This window comes from Alosa alosa, chromosome 11 (genome assembly GCF_017589495.1).
Source record: "Alosa alosa isolate M-15738 ecotype Scorff River chromosome 11, AALO_Geno_1.1, whole genome shotgun sequence".
NCBI classification, from domain to species: Eukaryota; Metazoa; Chordata; class Actinopteri; order Clupeiformes; family Clupeidae; genus Alosa; species Alosa alosa.
In genome coordinates, this window is record NC_063199.1 from 3,314,346 (window position 1) to 3,333,020 (window position 18,675).

General features: G+C 39.5%; 3 protein-coding genes across 3 annotated transcripts in view; all 3 read left to right on the forward strand.

Annotated features, from left to right (window-relative positions):
• LOC125303129 (NACHT, LRR and PYD domains-containing protein 12-like) overlaps positions 1-9,404 on the forward strand; it is a 90,852-nt gene extending 81,448 nt beyond the window's left edge. The window contains exon 12 of the mRNA XM_048256656.1: positions 8,653-9,404. Within this exon, the coding sequence (XP_048112613.1) occupies positions 8,653-9,139 (487 nt within the window). The 3' untranslated portion in view covers positions 9,140-9,404. The remainder of the gene's footprint in view (positions 1-8,652) is intronic.
• LOC125303131 (ribonuclease inhibitor-like) lies at positions 1,958-7,279 on the forward strand. Its single transcript, XM_048256660.1, has 8 exons — positions 1,958-3,060; positions 3,268-3,441; positions 3,770-3,943; positions 4,531-4,692; positions 5,027-5,197; positions 5,513-5,695; positions 6,787-6,933; positions 7,053-7,279. The coding sequence occupies exons 1-7, from the start codon at positions 2,531-2,533 to the stop codon at positions 6,797-6,799; spliced, it is 1,407 nt and encodes a 468-aa protein (XP_048112617.1). The 5' UTR covers positions 1,958-2,530; the 3' UTR covers positions 6,800-6,933; positions 7,053-7,279.
• A 2,648-nt stretch (positions 9,405-12,052) lies between the features above and the next one.
• LOC125303130 (B-cadherin-like) overlaps positions 12,053-18,675 on the forward strand; it is a 38,225-nt gene continuing 31,602 nt past the window's right edge. The window contains exons 1-4 of the mRNA XM_048256659.1: positions 12,053-12,165; positions 15,513-15,602; positions 15,960-16,112; positions 18,211-18,366. Of these exons, the coding sequence (XP_048112616.1) occupies positions 12,112-12,165; positions 15,513-15,602; positions 15,960-16,112; positions 18,211-18,366 (453 nt within the window). The 5' untranslated portion in view covers positions 12,053-12,111. The remainder of the gene's footprint in view (positions 12,166-15,512; positions 15,603-15,959; positions 16,113-18,210; positions 18,367-18,675) is intronic.

An 18,675-nucleotide genomic window follows, 5' to 3' on the forward strand; every position in this document is an offset into this window, starting at 1 on the left:
TAGGCTAATATTCCACTATTCCACAAGGATAGGTTGATAAGTTAACAAAAACAGGAAGGAAGAAATAAAGCATTTGAAATGTATCCCACAATTCCACTAAGAGGCATATTGAACTACTGTATTGTTTTACATGTTTTTTCTGCATGGGTCAGCTATCATGTTGTTGTTTGGTGATTTGCTCTTTACTACACCCACTTCTGAGCAAACAAGCCATATAGGTTGATCATGTAGCCTACTGCTGTCATATACAGTTCTTTCTTCCATAAAATAACTCTAATTCATATGGTTAATTATCCTTTCTACTTGTCCCTATAGTCATAGTTCATTTCGGGCTCATCATTGCGGGGACTGGCTGATCTGCTGCTCAGGCTACTTTTTGTTTTAGGCCTATAGGCTACTGCATACACAGATCAAGCTTGAGTTTTGTTATCAATATTTGCATAATATTTGCAAAGTCTATGAATAGCCATATTGGATGATACCAAAATGCTAATATTTTAATTCATTATATTATTTTACTTGAATAGGTTGACAACGCTACAACGTTCAGTAGGTTATCAGCCCAATTCACGATGTTATAATCATGGCTATCTCTCTTTACCAGTTGCCACTTATGTCTGTCCTCTTCAAAAATTGGAAGCATGGCACATTTGGCAGCATTTCCTCCAATACTTTTCGTCTTTTTACCTGGCCTTTTCAGTCCCTCATGGCATCTTTCTACCATCCATCTCCCTGACGCTTATCACTACGGTAGATCCGCCCGGCTGGTATCTGAGAAAACTTTTAGGAAAGACGGGCTATATGGACCCAACCAAATTAACTCTTCTTGGGAGGGGAGAACAACGCATGCAGAGGCTGCGGTGTTAGGCATAGAATGCTAACGTGTGTAGCCAACTTTAAGAGAAGATAGATTAACGTGACAAATGCCAATATTTTTCCCTCGACCGGCCCAAAAGTGAAGCGCCCACCGGAATTCTCCCGATTACCCACTCGGGCCTGGTTCTGTACCAGATGTAGATTTACTGCTTGTCGCAGCATCTAATTCAGATCCCCGGTGCCGCCCCAAATCGTTTTCGGGCCAGCGACAAAGAGACCAGATGTTTTGAGGCTGATAACACAGCGACCAGCTAGATCATGGGATGGCTACAAAATAAAAAATAGAAGAATAAATATGCGAGTGAAATACATTTTAGATTCGATCATAAAACCATCCAGAAACTCTGACAAACCATACAGTTCTTTTTACAATGTTATCAGCACTAGTGTAATGCGTGAAGTAGTAGGCAGACCCCCACATGAAAGGGTCTCAAACACTCAGAGACATGCCCAGACAAAACACCCCTACAAAGTAGGGGATCATAGACTATCATTTTCGTCACCTAAGACCTCCATGATTTCAGTTATAAAGGTTACATCACAATGCGTAGCGTCTAGCTAACACATTTTTCAACCAAAACCACTAACAACATGCTAAACAGGTTATTGGCTATGCTAGTAGCATACTATAAGTTTATTTCCAGCTATTAACACTCCTATACATTTCATACAAAGTTTATCACATAACACATAATAATAACAACAAAACACACATATGGGTTTGAGGCCAATATGGACGCCCAGGGGTTTGACACCAGTCACATGACTGTCACATGACACTACATCCAATATGGATACCGAGGGGGCGTGGCATTGTTTGACACCAGACACATGACTGTCACATGACTTTACATCCAATATGGCTGCCCAGGGGTTTGACACCAGTCACATGACTGTCACATGACTCACAAAACAATAACAATAACAAACAACACATGGTGACAACCACGTGGCTAATTTGCATAAAAATGAGGCGTGGTTATGACGTGATTTATGACGTTTCAGGGGGCGGGGCTTATTTTGACAGATAGTTCAGGATAATTACTACTGATGAGCTGCTGGTCAACCTCCTCAAGGGAAATCTTCTGGATAGTGCACTCTTCTGGATCACCTCACAACCAGCGGCAGCCAGTAATCTTCCTTGTGACAGTGTTGACATGGTGACTGAGCTGAAGGGTTTTAACGACCAACAAAAGGAGGAGTATTTCAAAAAGATCCATATCGGACATGATGGGAAGGCTGAAGAGGTGATCTCATACCTGCACAAGTCAAGATCCCTCAGTGTCTTGTGCGACATCCCAGCCTTCTGCCAGATTTTGTCCAAGATAGTAAAAAACACAACAAAGCCCTTCAGAAGCTTGACTAGGCTATTAGGAGACTTCCTGTACCAGCACATCGACCAGCTGAAAGAAAAAGCAGACACCAATAAGAAAAGATACTACTCAACCTGGGGAAGCTTGCATGGGACCTACTCAAAACGGATAAAAAAGACTTCAATGAAAGTGGTCTGAAAGCATATGGCATTGAGCCTCATGACTACGTTGTTTTCTCTGGGATATGCACAGAGTCGGACACACAGAGCAGTCAGGACCCCTACTCGGACGAGCGGAGGTTTCATTTTTTTGATCACCACATCCAAGAGTTTCTTGCAGCTATGTACGTCATCTTATCATTTGCACGTGACAAGAAGAATCCAATTCAGGAACTAACTGGCAATACAAAAAGGATGGCAAAGCCAACATTGTTTGATGTCCAGAAGTCTGGCTTAAAGAAAGACAGTCTTAACATTTTTGTAAAACTTTTCTTCGGTCTCTGTGAAAAGTCGAATCAAGATCTTATGAAGACGTTGATGGGTTGGATAGCCAAGTCACAGAGCACACCAGTGGAATGGAATGAAAATGGTGAGAAACTAATCAACCATATATCAAAGACTTTACACGAAGATCCACCAGATCAGAGTGCCAAACGCTTAGGATTTCTCTGTGAACTGAATGACAAGTCTCTGCTGAATAAAATCCAAGATTACATCCAACGCAATTCACCAGAAAAATTGGATCAGGACCTGATCATAATGTTGCAGACAAATGAGGAAATTCAACAGAAGTTTGAAATGAAGTACTTTAAGAAATCAGATACAGATGTGACAAAATTTATCCCGGTGGTGAAAATGTCAAATACAGCAAAGTAAGTGGCAATAAATTATCCAGTCTGTAATTACACATCATAACTTTTTGCCTTTATATGATAGGAGAGTGAAGACTGGCAGTGGCAGTTAGAGATGGGAGAGATAATGACCTAGCAGAGGATTCACACAGTAGCCACCTTATGAGAAAGAGGTGACACATATTCATTGGCAGACATCTCATTTTGATGCATTCACTTTCATTCTAGGTTGAACCGGTGTAACCTGACTGTAGCCAGCTGTAACAGGCTAGCCCAATCACTGAAGAATACTCGCTCCCATGTCACAGAGATGGACCTGAGCGAGAATGAGATTGGTGATTCTGGGGTGAATCACATTTCCTCAATGGCGCAGGATGGGAACTGTAATATTGAGCGTTTAATGTAGGACTCAATGATACTAAGTGGTTTAGTTGCTAATAAAAACTTTTTTTCTATATTTGCAATATGTAATCATGGAACCAAGCACTTTGATAGTCTTCTACACATAATTTCAATGTGTGCAATCAAGGATTTTTGATTTCACCATGTGATGGGATAAGGATCACAGATCACATATACATCTTCACCAGTATGCTTACATGTGCTCATTGGATACTAAATCCACAACCTTGATGTTGTTAGCACCTTGCTGGCTGCAACAGTTGAGCTGATCTATGTACCTTGAAAGACCGTAAAAGTAAAGATTATGTGATACTTCCTCCCTCTGCAGTTTTGTCTGCTGTGGACTGACATCTGAGACTTGTGACAGCCTAAACCAAGCTCTGCAAACAAAGGACTCACGTGTCAGAGAACTCGACATCAGCAACAATGACCTCGGTGACCAAGGACTGATCTCCCTCTCCTTGGCCCTGGCTAACGTGAACTGCAAGCTACAGACACTGAGGTAGTAAAGCATCAGCAAAGTGCCATTCTGGATTGATGGTTTGCAATCAGTCACACTTTATATAATCTTTAAATTATGGTTAAATACTGGAACTGAAGCTGATCATTCAAATAAATCTAATGAGGCATTAAAGTGTTTAAAAGCTATCACACTAACCACTAGAAATTATTAACAATTTGTATTGAAACATTTATAGTTTTTTTTACCAGGTTCACAACATTACATAATAATATTATTATGTCCATGTAAATCACAGGAAGAAATGGGAGGTTGTAAACCCATCTATATTCAAAGTTGATCAATATGCTGGCTCCCTATGAGAAGTAAAATGCTATTTAACTGTATATTACTGCTATGTAAAATATCTTACAAATGAGGCGGAGAGACTCATATCTTCAATCCAAAGTTACTGTATACCTATGTACTAGCCTGATAGCCTGGTGGAGATGTCAAATATGTTAAGCCTGTTCACAAATGTATCGATGTTATAGAAATCATCTGTCCAAAAAGCATGCTTTAGCAACAGTAAAAATCTAGCTTAGCTGACATAATGTATGTAGCCATACAGTTCTGTTCTTTGTTTTCAGACTTGCCTGCTGTCAGCTCACATCAACAGCCTGTGAGGATCTCAACTTAAGTCTGCAGTCAGCTGATTCAAGTCTGAAACATCTGGACTTGAGTTTCAATGACCTTCAGGACTCAGGTGTTCAACAACTTTTTGCTGGTGTAACAAAACTTGAGACCCTGAGGTGAGATCAGTGGTTTTTGTCTGAGTAAAGTCTTGAGGTGTTATCAAGGCCTTTTCTAATTGAAGACACCATCTATCTATCTATTCATCTCTCTGTCTATCTATCTATCTATCTAACCTTGAATTATTGTGATACAATAAGATATTGTCACATGTGACAGAGATAGATAGATAGATAGATAGATAGATAGATAGCTTGTTTTTCAATGCAAGGACATCCATGTTCCTTTGAAGAACACATGCTTTTCAAAAATCAGAAATACTGATTATTATTGTTATTATATACAGTAGGCTAGTAGATTAACAGTCTGTAACACTGATTGATCTTACTGTAGACTGGCCTACTGCAACCTTACAGAAGGGAGTGGCCAGTATATTGGTGAGCTGCTGCAGTCTCAAACCCTGAAAGAGTTGGATTTGACCAACAACAACCTGAAGGACTCCGGAGTGGAGCAGCTCCTCTCTAGAGGCTTGGCAAGTGCAGACTGCACACTGGAGAAGTTAATGTAAGTCAGTGAACATCTGATGGAAGTATAATCATCTAAGTCAGGAAGTCTTGGGATATTATGTAGGTCTAAACATTACATCACTTGAGAGGGGCGTACTGTAATTCTCAATCCTAATGGGAAAAACTATATTGGTAAAAGCACAAGTGCAAAGCTTTAAGATGTTTTTGAGAAGATATATGCGGCTTGTATCCATGCATCATTGTCGTGCCTGAATAATATGCATACTGTATCTTTCTTAGCTTCACATATTGAGATAATAGTTTAATTTACCACACAAAATGTTCTGTAACCGCAATTTCAAATTCCATGCAGATTGAAGAAATGTGGGATCACGCTGAAAAATGAGAGCTGCTCTAAAGTTGTGTCCGCGGCCATTAAGTCTGAGAAGTGTCACCTGAGAGAGCTGGACCTGAGTTACAATTATCTACTGGACTCTGGAGCAAAGGCTGTCATTGTGGCTGCAGTGGACGCATCCAACAAGACTGAGAGACTGAGGTTAGGAGGAGCAACTGGTGAAGGCCATGGTTTCTCAGCCACACCTTTCCCTACTCAAATGCACATTTAATTTTATAACAGATAAATGTTCATCACCTGATCACAATATCCAAGTAGATGACTACATGATATGAACAGAGCTCAACATCATCTACATATATTATATACACACTTCTGGTCAAAAGTTTGGGGTCACTTAGACATTTCCATTCCACTCCATTATAGACAGAATACCAGCTGAGATCAGTTATCAGTCGCATTGTTTTTTTTTTAATCAGGGCAGCAGTTTTCAGATTACATTATGTGCTTACATAATGCAAAAGGGTTTTCCAATGTTTTCTCAGTTAGCCTTTTAAAATGACATCAGATTTGTAAAAAAAATGTGCCTTTGCAACATTAGATGAATGGTTGCTGATAAGGGGAAATGTAGATATTGCATTAAAGACCAGCCCTTTCTTTCTACAACAGCCGAGAACACTTTTACAATTATGTAATCTGAAAACTGCTGCCCTGATTAAAAAAACATTGCAATTCATCTCAGCTGGTATTCTGTCTATAATGGAGTGGGATGGAAATTTCTGAGTGACCCCAAACGTTTGATTGGTAGTGCACATACATGTGTGTGTGTGTGTGTGTGTGTGTGTGTGTGTGTGTGTGTGTGTGTGTGTGTGTGTGTGTGTGTGTGTGTGTGCGTGTGTGTGAGTGTGTGTACAATATGCAGCATAGCATGTGTGGTGTGTCTGCCTCCGTTACACTGCTCTAACAGCTTATGACCATGTGACACTGACTGAAACATTGATTGAAATGAAAACATTGAGATGATGAACATTGATGACACTGTCAAATCAGACATCTACTGACTGAAGCATGATGCAATTTTGTTGATTTGTGTTACTAACCAACACAGAAGGATGTCTGTTGCTACTGTCATAGATATATATGTAAAAAGTGGTTTTGTAGCAAGCATTTGTTGAATATCCATTTTTATGCAGCCGTGTCTGTGGATGTTTACTATTAAACATTATGAAAACATACAGTAGGGGCTAAAAAATGGTTTTAATGGTTGATTCAAGCTCTCCATTTGTTTGCAGTCTGTCGCTCTGAAGCATTAAAGAAGATGGTTGTACAGGTCTGGCTAACGCCCTGAGAAGAAACACATCCCACATGAAACATCTTGACCTGAGATTCAACCACCCTGGATAACTGAATAACTCCAGCAGTGCACTAGAGGGAATCAGGTTAGTCATGGTTTAATTTTTAGTTTAAAATTTAGTTTAGTCATTTCCTGCTATCTCTACCATTTTATTTTCATCTTGTGAATATTTCTGTCTGCTTGTTTTGTTCTTCTGGATTGAAGAGGGTGGAGAGTTTCGTTTGAGAAAAGGAGAAGACAGATGTACGTCTAAAATGTCATTGTTTACAGAGAAAAAAAACTTTATCAACATGTCTCTTTTTGACACTTTTATTCAAAATGACTTACATTATAGCAGTAACCACTAGCAGGACACAGTACACATACAGTATATTGTAAGAGCATCAATTATACCGTTAGTAAAAATAGGCTAATAGCCTAATAAATGAATAAATGAATGAATTGATTAATTAATGAATGATAGATTTCAAAGCTAGATGATCTATAAAGTGATTCTAACAGCCTCACCTTTCCTTGTGTGCGCAGATGAGTGTACACTTACCCCGGACAGTGGCGTGCACAGACATTTTGGGGGGCAGGTGCTCAGAAGGGGGGGCGGGGCACTTTTTAGCACACGTGGAACACTTAATTATAAAACAAATTACACGCACATGTACACAAATGAAATTTGACTTCAATTAGTAAATTAAGACAATAAAGAGACCAAAATGTATTAATTTATGTTGCCTAACAAAACCTATACAACAGAAAACGTTCGTCTTAACACATAGATTTGCAATTGCAAACTCTACCGAAATTATTTGTAGCCTATGTGGTCGTCGTCACGTTATCTGTCACTGATCTGGGCTACAGCGTAAAACTTTATCAGGTGACCAGTCGGCTAAAAATGCTTAGTTGTTTGATGCTGTATGAGACATTTTACTGCACAACAAAATGATTACACGTTGGGCTTAGAGGGCAAACTGATTTACGATTTACGATTTTACTTGATCTGTAAGACAATAAAGAGACCAAACAGTACGAGAAGGAGTTATAGTGGGCTACTGACTGTTGTCATTACATGAATGCAGATGGGCATTTTTCACAGGTAATGGGGAACTTCCCGTTTCTTCTTTCACAAATGAATGTGTTAATACATGTTGCCTAACAAAACATATACAACAGAAAACGTTCTTCTTAACACATAAATTTGCAAAATCTACGAAATTATTTGTATGTGGTAGATCACGTTATCTGTCATTGATTTGGGCTACAGCGTAAAACTTTATCTAGCTTCATCTAACTAGTTTATCAGGTGACCAGTCGGCAAAATGCTTGTTTGGTGCTGAATGAGACATTTTACTGCACAACAAAATTATTACATGTTGGGCTTAGAGGGCAAACTGTAAGATTTTTGCTTGATCTGTATGTTACCTGGCTGATGGGGCACGGGAGATGCAGCCTGTCAGCGACCATGCCTGCTATCTGAAGGCGGCTTACTGAACTGCTATGATGCTGCGTATCTGGGGTGCCCCCTTGTGTGACGCGCGAGTTCACGTGACAAAGGAAGAGAGAAAGGCTGGTCGGGTGTGCGCAAGGAGGTGGCTCATTTCGGGGCACTGTTTCAGTCGTTTTTAATGGCTCTGGTTTTCAAAACCGACCTCAGTAAAATCTTAATAATATTAATAATTAAAAAAAAAAAAAAAAAAAAAAGTTTCAAAAGGGCATTTTCGTTGATAAAGGGCAAACTTCCTAGTGCTTTAGCACCACCTAGTGTCTATGTATGCACGCCTATGACCCCGGACGAAGACACCGCCCAGATCAGGTGGGGGGAGTGGGAGATCCCAGTCCCTCAGCTCTCTGACAGGTTTGACTGCAGGACGCAGGTGCTGTGCAAAGAGTCGCTGACCGGCCGCTGCTACTGGGAGGTCAAGTGGAGCGGCCTGGTCTCCATTGGTGTGGCTTACGCTGGGATGGCCAGAAAGGGTGAGGGCCCCGACTGCACCCTTGGCCGCAACAGTCGCTCTTGGAGTCTGGACTGCAGTGATTCTAACTACACAGTCTGGCATGATAGCAAAAAGACGGACATGCCACTGCCGCCCTCTGGGTGTCACCGTGTGGGAGTGTATCTGGACTGGCTGGACGGCACCCTGGCCTTCTTCAAAATCAAGACGGTCTCCAACCAGCGCATGTTCTTCCACCTCCACACCTTCAAGCACAACTTCTCCCTGCCTCTTTACGCTGGCTTCAGAGTCTGCCGTGACTCCTCTGTGTTTATCTGCCCACAGACATCACAGAAAAAGGCCGCGTAAAACATACTACACACACACACTCACACGCACACACACATTCACACACACACACACACACACACAGAAAAAGGCTGCGTAAACATACTACACACTAGGGCAGCACGATTAATTTGTGAGCACGCCTGGTGCACAAGAAGCACAGCACCACCGACCGACTATGAAGCTCACCAGTCAGAATTCTGTGACCCTCACAGACTAAGCACACCTACCTACCAACCAGAAATGGCATAGTCAAGGAGGACGAAATTAATATAAAAGTTAGAAATGTGACAAAATCAAAGGAAGATTCTGGTATTTAGCACTTTGAGTTCCTTTTCTGGTTTGTTTTGGATGAACTAGAGTGGTGTACACCGAAATTTTGACGATTGGTCCTGTTTCGACTTTTCTGACTCGTTTTGAATCGCCTTTGACTACTCAGAATGGCTGCCAACAGGCATACTCAAACATGTCCTAAAACAACCCTTAACGTTCGTTTTCAAAACTGTTTCAAAACTCACCCAGTGGTTAGTGGTGTTCATTGGTTATTAAAATATATATATAATATATCGGCACAATGTATGATTTCCAGCTGTCTTATTTGCTATTGTGGAACTATTTTTTCAGACACCTCACAACCGCGTATAAACTTCCACTCAATATTTGAATCTGAAGCGTAGACGGTGGCGCAGTAATATCAACGTGCAATGAGTCTTCCAACAGAAATCAATGGGATTTTACAAAATGCCAAATAAAACAAAAAAGACAGAAACTGTATTTCACTACGCTACATGTTTTGGAACATCAACGAACACCACTAACCACTTGGTGAGTTGCACAGTTTTGAAAATGAACGTTAAGGGTTGTTTTAGGACTTGTTTGAGTATGCCTGTTGGCAGCCACTCTGAAAGGCGATTCAAAACGAGTCAGAAAAGTCGAGACAGGACCAATCGTCAAAATGTCGGTGTCCACCACTCTAGTTCATTCAAAACAAACCAGAAAAGGGACTCAAAGTGCTAAATACCTAGCCTAGAAATCTAGACGCGCCCCTAGCGGCAGCAAATTACATTTGCTGCCAGGGCTAGTCTAGCAACTCTCCGTTGGCTTGTGAGCTCCAGAAATCGAAACTCAATCAGGCCAATGAAATCGTGTATAGAGTCGTTAGGTGGGCTTAACATAATGATTGATGGCAGAGTTGCAACGGTTTGGCATGAATTCCCTGCTATTTGAAAACAAATAAGATGGATGTTGCTGTTGGCGAACAGTGTGACATGAGTTAAGCTTTTATTAAGTTGGCAAACGTTTGAACTAGCCAACTAGCTCCGCTGGTGGGAAACGCATGGGACTCATAGCGCTGCCGCTCTCCTATTGTGTGCAGAGGGAATTTGAAAGACAACTGATTATCCTGCCCCTTGGACAGAGCACTGCGAACGGAGAGTGCCCAGACCCTACATTTTAATGTGGGTCTGGCTCGTCAGGCTACTAAATACCGGAATTTTCCTTTAACTGTGCACGATTATTTGTAGCTTTTGCGATTAGGTAATTGCGTTGGTTCATATTGCGATTACGATTGCAATAACACACACACACACAACACACACACTATCTAATAATTATTTCCATTTCAAAGTAATATGAATATAAATTCTTGTGATGCTTGTTAATTTGTTTATGTTTCATTGGTCAACTTTTGTGATAGGCTGATGTCCTCTTGGGTGTAACCTGGGAATGATCTTGTTGATCCAGTATTGCACAAATACTTTCACCAAACTGCATCAGTTTCTCAGTGCCTCCTTTTCAAGACAATTTGCTGTTGATCTTGCTAGTTTTGGACCACAAAATCAATAATAATTATTGCTACATAAGGTAACCACACTAATGCTATATAAGATGCATTTACATTTTGCGTTAGGTTGAATAAGGTTATCCAATATCTCAGAGTAAATAGTATTTGCTGATTTTATTTGTACTGAATGATCTTTTGAAATAAATGTACTCTAACAAACAGATTAAGTTGCCTCAATGACTTGTCAATGCTCAAATGAAATTATGAAGGTGAGAACCAAATGTGAGAACAGTGATGAGGAGCAGAGGGACACACACTCCCAGAACACACACACACACACACTCTCTCTGTGTCTGTGTGAGAGTGTGCACAGCGTGGCGATAGTTTGTATGGGGGAGTTAGTCATGTAAGTTATGTTTTGGGGCATGGACTTATTATCTCTGAAAGCCTTTGTTTTGTAAACAGGCAGCATGAAGGGCACCTTATCAGTCTCCTAAAAGGCCATTCACCTGAGGACAGGAGAGAATGCATACACCATATTATTTCAGTTTCGCAAGATGTATCATGTAGATTAGCAAAGCAATGTTTGGGAGGTACTGCTGTGTCTGATGAGTGTGTGTCTATTGTGTGTGTGTGTGTATCTCCTATTATCTGCGATGTTGTGTGTTTGCACATCAGACAGGTGCAGCTGTGGACCCACAGTAAACACCTGTGGGTCTGTCAGTGTGTGAGGTCACGTGTGCCTTGGACTGTGTTTGAGGAGCTCATTCTCACTGATATTCCCTTCCGAGTTTTCCAGACTCTTTCTCTCTTTCTCTCTCTCTCTCTCACACACACACACACACACACACACACACACACATACACCAGAACAGAGACAGGGTGCCCAGCGATTGGGCTTCTCTACAGCACAGCAAAGAGAGATAAAGCCAGAGAGGGACAGTGGAGAGAAATAATCAGAGAACAGAAAGAAACAGAACACTATGATGACATGTTAGATGGAGAAATAAAGAAAGAAAGAGAAAGAGAGAGGTAGAGAGAGAAATATATACTATATATTTATAGTATATATATATATATATATATATATATATATATATATATATATATATATATATATATATAGAGAGAGAGAGAGGGGGGGACAAAGACAAAGAGACCAGAGAGAAATAAAAAGAAGAAAGCAAGAGTTGGACATTGTGTTTGCAGTATGGATAACGGCGCCATGGACAGACATTTTTTGTTTTCCATCCTCTTTCTTCAGGTAAAGCTGGATTTGATTGAATAGTTTGTTACCTCTGATTATCACACTGTTTGACATTAATTATAATTCTCTGTTGTTCTCATTAGCATATCTGTGATATTTAGAGAAATGTATTTGGTGTTACATTTCATGATTGTCATTAATTTGATGTGATTATCTTTAGTAGCAGTTTTTTTACATTTGGTTTGACACTTGTTGAGTTCACTTATCCAAGCTACAAAAATGTAGCAGATATTTCCATATTCTGTTCAAAACTTAAGATGAAAATATGCTGTTTTTAGACAGACAAAAGTATACACCTTAAATTTCATCTAATAACAGATATTATTCTGGTTTTAGCTGAAAATTCTTTTTTTCCAGACTTCCCACTATTTATTCAATGTTGGTCATATTTGCATTGAAATACACCAATCTAGTTCAGTGCTTACCATAGAGTGCTTGTCTTTTTTTGGTAGGATATCATGTTACTGTTTCAGGTACTGTATCTGGACATTGGCACACTTATTGTATTGCACTATCACAGACATTGTAGCAGACAGCTTTCATAAAGCATATCGGAACATTTCAGAATTATTCATTTAGTTTTAATAACATTTACAGTAAAGATGTATCATATGTTAATCAAATGTTTATAAATCATTTTACATAATTTTGTTAGTTCTGTGAAGTGCTATTTCGTGGTTCATTGTATTTTGAATGGCAAATTAGTCTTCCTGGTAAAGCACATTGGCTGTGGCAGCATACGTCACTTTTGGATGATGTATGAAGTATTTCAGTTTCTTGCATTTGTATGAAAGGTTGGAGTGACAGGTGTTCAGGTGTTAGTCTGTAAAGCGCACTGTGCAAGAGTAGAAGAGAGAAAAAGTGTGCTATTGAGACACATGTGAAAATGATTGTAAAAAAAAACTGTAATAGAGAGTTGTTTACTTTAAGTATAACTGCAAACATGCCAAGCTTACCAGACCACGCAACTTCCTCATTTCTGTATTTACAGTAAACACAGACTGGTTTGTTTTCTCACGAGTTGTTCCACCACACACACACACACACACACACACACACACGCACACACACACACACACACACACACACACACACACACACACACACACACACACACACACACACACACACATATTTTTCAAAACTACACACAAAACCCACAGTTGCTCACACAAAATGCAAAATGCCTCAAATCTCCAGCAGAATGACACATAACATTCAAAATGTCATAAATACCTTTCTAAAGCAAACATTTGCCTAACATTATAAACACTTTTGTCATAATACCGTTTTTTTCAAATGCTTACACACTAAATCTTTGCTTGTCACACAATTTTCTAAACATGTCTTCCAAACATCATAACCCCACACCAAATCTGCAAAACCATACACTAATTCTCAGTGTTCGACTCAGTCTTCAATTGACTAAAACACATTTTGCAAAACACCACACACAATTTTCTACTTAACACACAAAAATCGAACAGGAAGTAACTTGATTTCATTTTTCAAACACAACCCATCAAAATGCCACACTAAATCACCAGTGCTTCACTCTCTCTCTCTTCACGTGTAAACACTCATTACTTTACGGAACACCATCCAGTCATTGCCTTAGTATAGTATAATCTGGCCCTAGAGGATTTCAGAATCAATGCAGATTCTTTTAAAGGAATGTTCAACAAAAAGTCGACTTTATGTAGACTACAGTAAAACTGTCTTTTTTACTATATTTTTGTGTCTCCCCAAGTTATGTACCGTTAGCTCAATACATATTTCTATAGACCTATGAATACATACACAAAAAAAAACAAAGTAGTCAGTCATTTCCATAGGCAAAATCAGCTTTTTCAGAACTCCATGTACATCTGGTGGTCATTGTATTTTGCTTTGCTCTGTTCTTGGATGCTGTAAAATACTGTATTCACAACAGCAAATTATTTGGGAAAAATCTAAATTTTTTGGTTTCAATATTGCTTGCATTTTTGTAGATACCGTAACTTTCATTCTTGTATGGAAATACATAAAGCCTATGAAAGACAGAAGAGCGACAGAAAAGTGTTTGTAATGTGAGGCGAATGTTTGATTTAAAGATGTGTTTATGACATTTTGAATGTTGTGTGTCATTTTGCTGGAGATTTGAGGCATTTTGCATTTTGTGTGAGCAATTGTTGGTTTTGTCTGTGGAGTTTTGAAAAATCGACACAGAAATTTGAAAACGTGTGTAAACAGTTGTAAAAAAACGGTATAACATTTTAGATACATCATGTATACACTGTTGCTCAAAACCTAAAGCTCTTCTTTCATGGGCTTCTATATATTTCCATACAAGAGTGAACGTCATCTACAGAGAGAAATTGAAATACACATAAACATACAGTAGTAAGCAATATTGAAACCAGAAGTAGTAGTGATCCCAAATCATTTGCTGCTGTGAAAACAGTATGTTACAACCAACAAGAAAAAAGGAAGCAAAATACAATGAATTTTCAAAAAACTGATTTGACCAACTGATTTTCAAAAAAAGAATTTACTGACTACTATCAATTTGCTTTGCTTTTTCCAAAGAAACTATTCTGTGTGTATGTGTGTGTGTTTGGGAGAGGGCAGTTGGGCATGCATATTCATAGGCATATAGACCCTTTCAACTGCAGAAACAAACGTGCATTCCTAAAGCATTTCTGAAGGCACAAAAACAACATTGAGCTAATGGTAACTTGGGACCAAAGTCCAATTTTCATTTCAAAGTATCTGCATTGGTTCTGAACATTTCAACCATACATCCTCTAGGAACAGTTTATACCTATATTCAGTATAGAGTATATCTATTCATAGACCTATAAGGCAATGATTGGATGGTGTTCAATAAAGTAAAGAGTGTTTGTACATTGAGGACTCAGTGTGAATAAATGGCGAATAAGTGTGGCATTTTTGCAAGTTACTTCCTGTTAGATTTTTGTGTGTTAGGTTTAAAAAAAAGTTTGTGTAGTGTTTTGCAAAATTTTAGGAAATTGAAACTGAGTCAAACACTGATAATTAGTGTATGGTTTTGCAGATTTGGCGTGGGTGGAGTTATGGTGTTTGAAAGACATGTTTAGAATATTGTGTGACAAGCAAACATTTAGTGTTTAAGAAGTTGAAAAAAAATGTAAGCAGATATTCACACATTCATCTTTCTACACAGATGTCCAGATGTCCCTGACAGTCAAGAAACACATAGCACTTCAGGACATTATGTTTAAATGCCTTTTAAATTGAAAATATTGATTGAGTAAAAAAACAGTTCAAGTAATGTCTCATAACTCTCATAAGTAATATCTCATAAAGGACTTTTCTTTTTGTAGGGCCTCATCCTATGTGTGTGCTGTGAAAGTCAGCCATTACAGTCAGCTGAAGTCACCAACACACAGCCATATAGAGGCTATAGCAGACAGGTGCGGAAAGTTATGTTCATATGTTCAAGTGCTTTTTGTTTGTGTATGTGTATGTGTGTGTGTGTGTGTGTGTGTGTGTGTGTGTGTGTGTTGTCTTGTGTGTGTGTGTGTGTCTGTGTGTGTGTGTGTGTGTGTGTGTGTGTGTGTGTGTGTGTGTCTGTGTGTATGTGTGTGTGTGTGTGTGTGTGTGTCTGTGTGTATGTGTGTGTGTGTGTCTGTGTGTGTGTGTGGATTAAAATAATGAAATAAAAATGTGTGTGTATATATCTCTCTTTGTAAAAGAAAAAGGGAAACATAGTAAGAATATCAGCTTCAGTAGTTTTAGCTTATATTCTGAATCTGGTCTTTCCTCCCCAGCTGAGTGGGATAAACCAGGACAATCCCAATTTTCCAAGCTTGGAATTCCCAGCATTACGAAGAGGGTTGGTCAGGAGGCGGAGAGATTGGGTGATTCCACCAATCAGTATTTCAGAGAATGACAGAGGCCCATACCCCAAATCTGTGGTACAGGTATGAAGAACATGCACCTAAAAGAGAATGAATGAATGAGTGAGTGAGTGAGTGAGTGAGTGATGAGTGAGTAAGTGATACTGATAGACAGTGAAATGAACAAATGTGGTTGAAAATGACTGGGATATACAGCCCCTTCAATTTATCTTCGTCTCATAATGAAAACAATGAGGAAAATCTAACCTTAAAGGGAGGCTCTGCTGGATGATCCATTCATGACCCACTTTTAGTATCTTGGCAAGGACTGGCAGAATTTGTTCTGAAAACGTTACGTTACAATACAGTTGGACGTTGCACAATATCACAGACCCTCCACCATATTATATAACACCTTTGTCTGCTTTCCCACCCTCGTCAGTCAGTCAGCACTCACCTGAGTACAGACAAAGTCCTTTTAGGCCATATTGCAATGCATTTTGGGCACTTATCAGGCATCTTTTTCGGGCAGAACTGCGCGTGTGCAACGCATCCATGTAGCCGTGGCCTACTGGTTAGTGCTTCGGACTTGTGACCGCAGGGTTGCCGGTTCAAACCGCGACCAGTAGGCACGGCTGAAGTGCCCTTGAGCAAGGCACCTAACCCCTCACTGCTCCCCGAGCGCCGCTGTTGTCACCTTACTGTGTGCTGAGTGTGTTTCACTAATTCACGGATTGGGATAAATGCAGAGATCAAATTTCCCTGAGGGGATCAAAAGAGTATACTTATACTTACTTACTTACTATACATTACGACACCAACCTCACTCCAGCAGCGAGATCACAACACCTGATTGGTACGATGTATTTAAAACATACCACATGATTGGTATTCACATACCAACTTTTGGCGGCGGAAAGGGGCGGAATATGTGTTGACAACTGCCATGTTTGTGTTACAAACTAACCCCATACATTTCTGTGGGAGATTCTTTGAGTGCTGTGTCTCCTCATTAGAAAGTCTCTGGTACGGATCATTTGCCTTCACTTTAGACTTACTGACCCCAAGGTGCTACTTTTTTCTGTAACTTTCTAACAGTAATAATAATAATAATAATAATAATAATAATAATAATAATAATAATACGCTTTATTTGTATAGCACCTTTCGTACACAGAATGCAGCTCAAAGGGCTTTACATTTGGAGCATGTAACACATAGAGCCGAGTTAGTCATTATCAAGAACATGTAACATAATAATAGAGAATAATCAGTCGTTCATCTTTGCTGCTGTGGCCATTCATGATCCAATCAGCAATATCTCAGAAATACTTAGCAGTATAAATATATAAGTTTTGCTAACAAATGCTTAGGCCCCGTTGATGTGGACTCTAAGCGGGTTGCCTTAGAATGGTCTTAGTATGTGTTGTCAGCCTGACAGTGATCGCTATGGATTTTTTTCTGCCTCTCTTACCACCGTGCTCACTGTACGTGGGGACAAGATAAACATAGGTCTCTTTGTCAAAGCAAGTTGGTAAACAGTAATTTGCATTTTACAATGGAGTGCAGTAAAGTTGAATTTTGATGAAAAAAAAGGCTTCTGTTACATTTTGTTTATATGATTTCCTGAGGTTTCAAATAGTTGACACATGTTTTTGTTAAAATATTTTAAGAGATATTCTTTTTCCTCAGAATAAATCCTTGCTTCCCTTCAAGGTTGAATGTTTCCTTGATGTTTTCATTGTGAAATTAAGATCACCAAAAAGTAAAGTTTTAGACAACTTTACCCGGGGTGCCAATGCCAATACATGCAGAGGATGTGACAGAAATATTCTTTGTGTTCAAACTTGATCACAATTGATAAAAAAAACCTACCTGTATTTGTCTAGTATCAGCTTTCCTCCTTGCGTACAGCAGTGAGTCTGGCCTGACCAGTGGTGTGTTACCTGGTATGTCAGGTCCATCTTTACCCATGAGGTGGCCATCAGTTACCATCTGAATGAATCAATGACTCAAAGGATAAATGGATGAATAAATGAATGACTAGAAAGGTGAAAAAACGAATGAATGAATGAATGAATGAATGAATGAATGAATGAATGAATGAATGAATGGATGGATGAATGAATGAATGTCTACCTACGGCAATGAGTGGCCTGACCAGTGGAATGTCCCCTGGTAGATCAGGTCCAGCTATGCCCGTGAGGTGGCCATCAGTTACCAGTTGGTGGGACCAGGAGCCGACCAGCCTCCCGAGGGCCTTTTCACCATTGAAAAGCGCTCAGGCATGCTGTTTGTCACCAAGTCCCTTGACAGAGAGAAAACAAAGGAATACAAGGTGCAGTACCATCTTACAGCCTGTAGGGGGAAGCAGATGCACTGTCCTCAGACCCTACATGTGGTCATACTTACCTCACCTCTCGTGACAGCTACACACGCAAGCCTCACTGATCTGATGTGGCTTGCACTTATGTATGTGACCACACTGCCACCATTCTCTGTCTACACTAAATATAAATTATGTTTATAATGTAATTTAATAAAATATCCTACTATTGAGGATCATTATCCAAGCCAAAATCAATGTAGGTCTTCACATGCCAGATCCACTTCACAGTGGTGATATCAGGGTTATAACCATATCTCA

Coding starts and splice junctions, on each gene's coding strand:
- LOC125303131 (XM_048256660.1), top strand. CDS start 2,531: ATGTACGTCATCTTATCATTTGCACGTGACAAGAAGAATCCAATTCAG. Junction 4,693..5,026: donor ACAAAACTTGAGACCCTGAG/GTGAGATCAGTG, acceptor ATCTTACTGTAG/ACTGGCCTACTGCAACCTTA. Junction 5,198..5,512: donor TGCACACTGGAGAAGTTAAT/GTAAGTCAGTGA, acceptor AATTCCATGCAG/ATTGAAGAAATGTGGGATCA.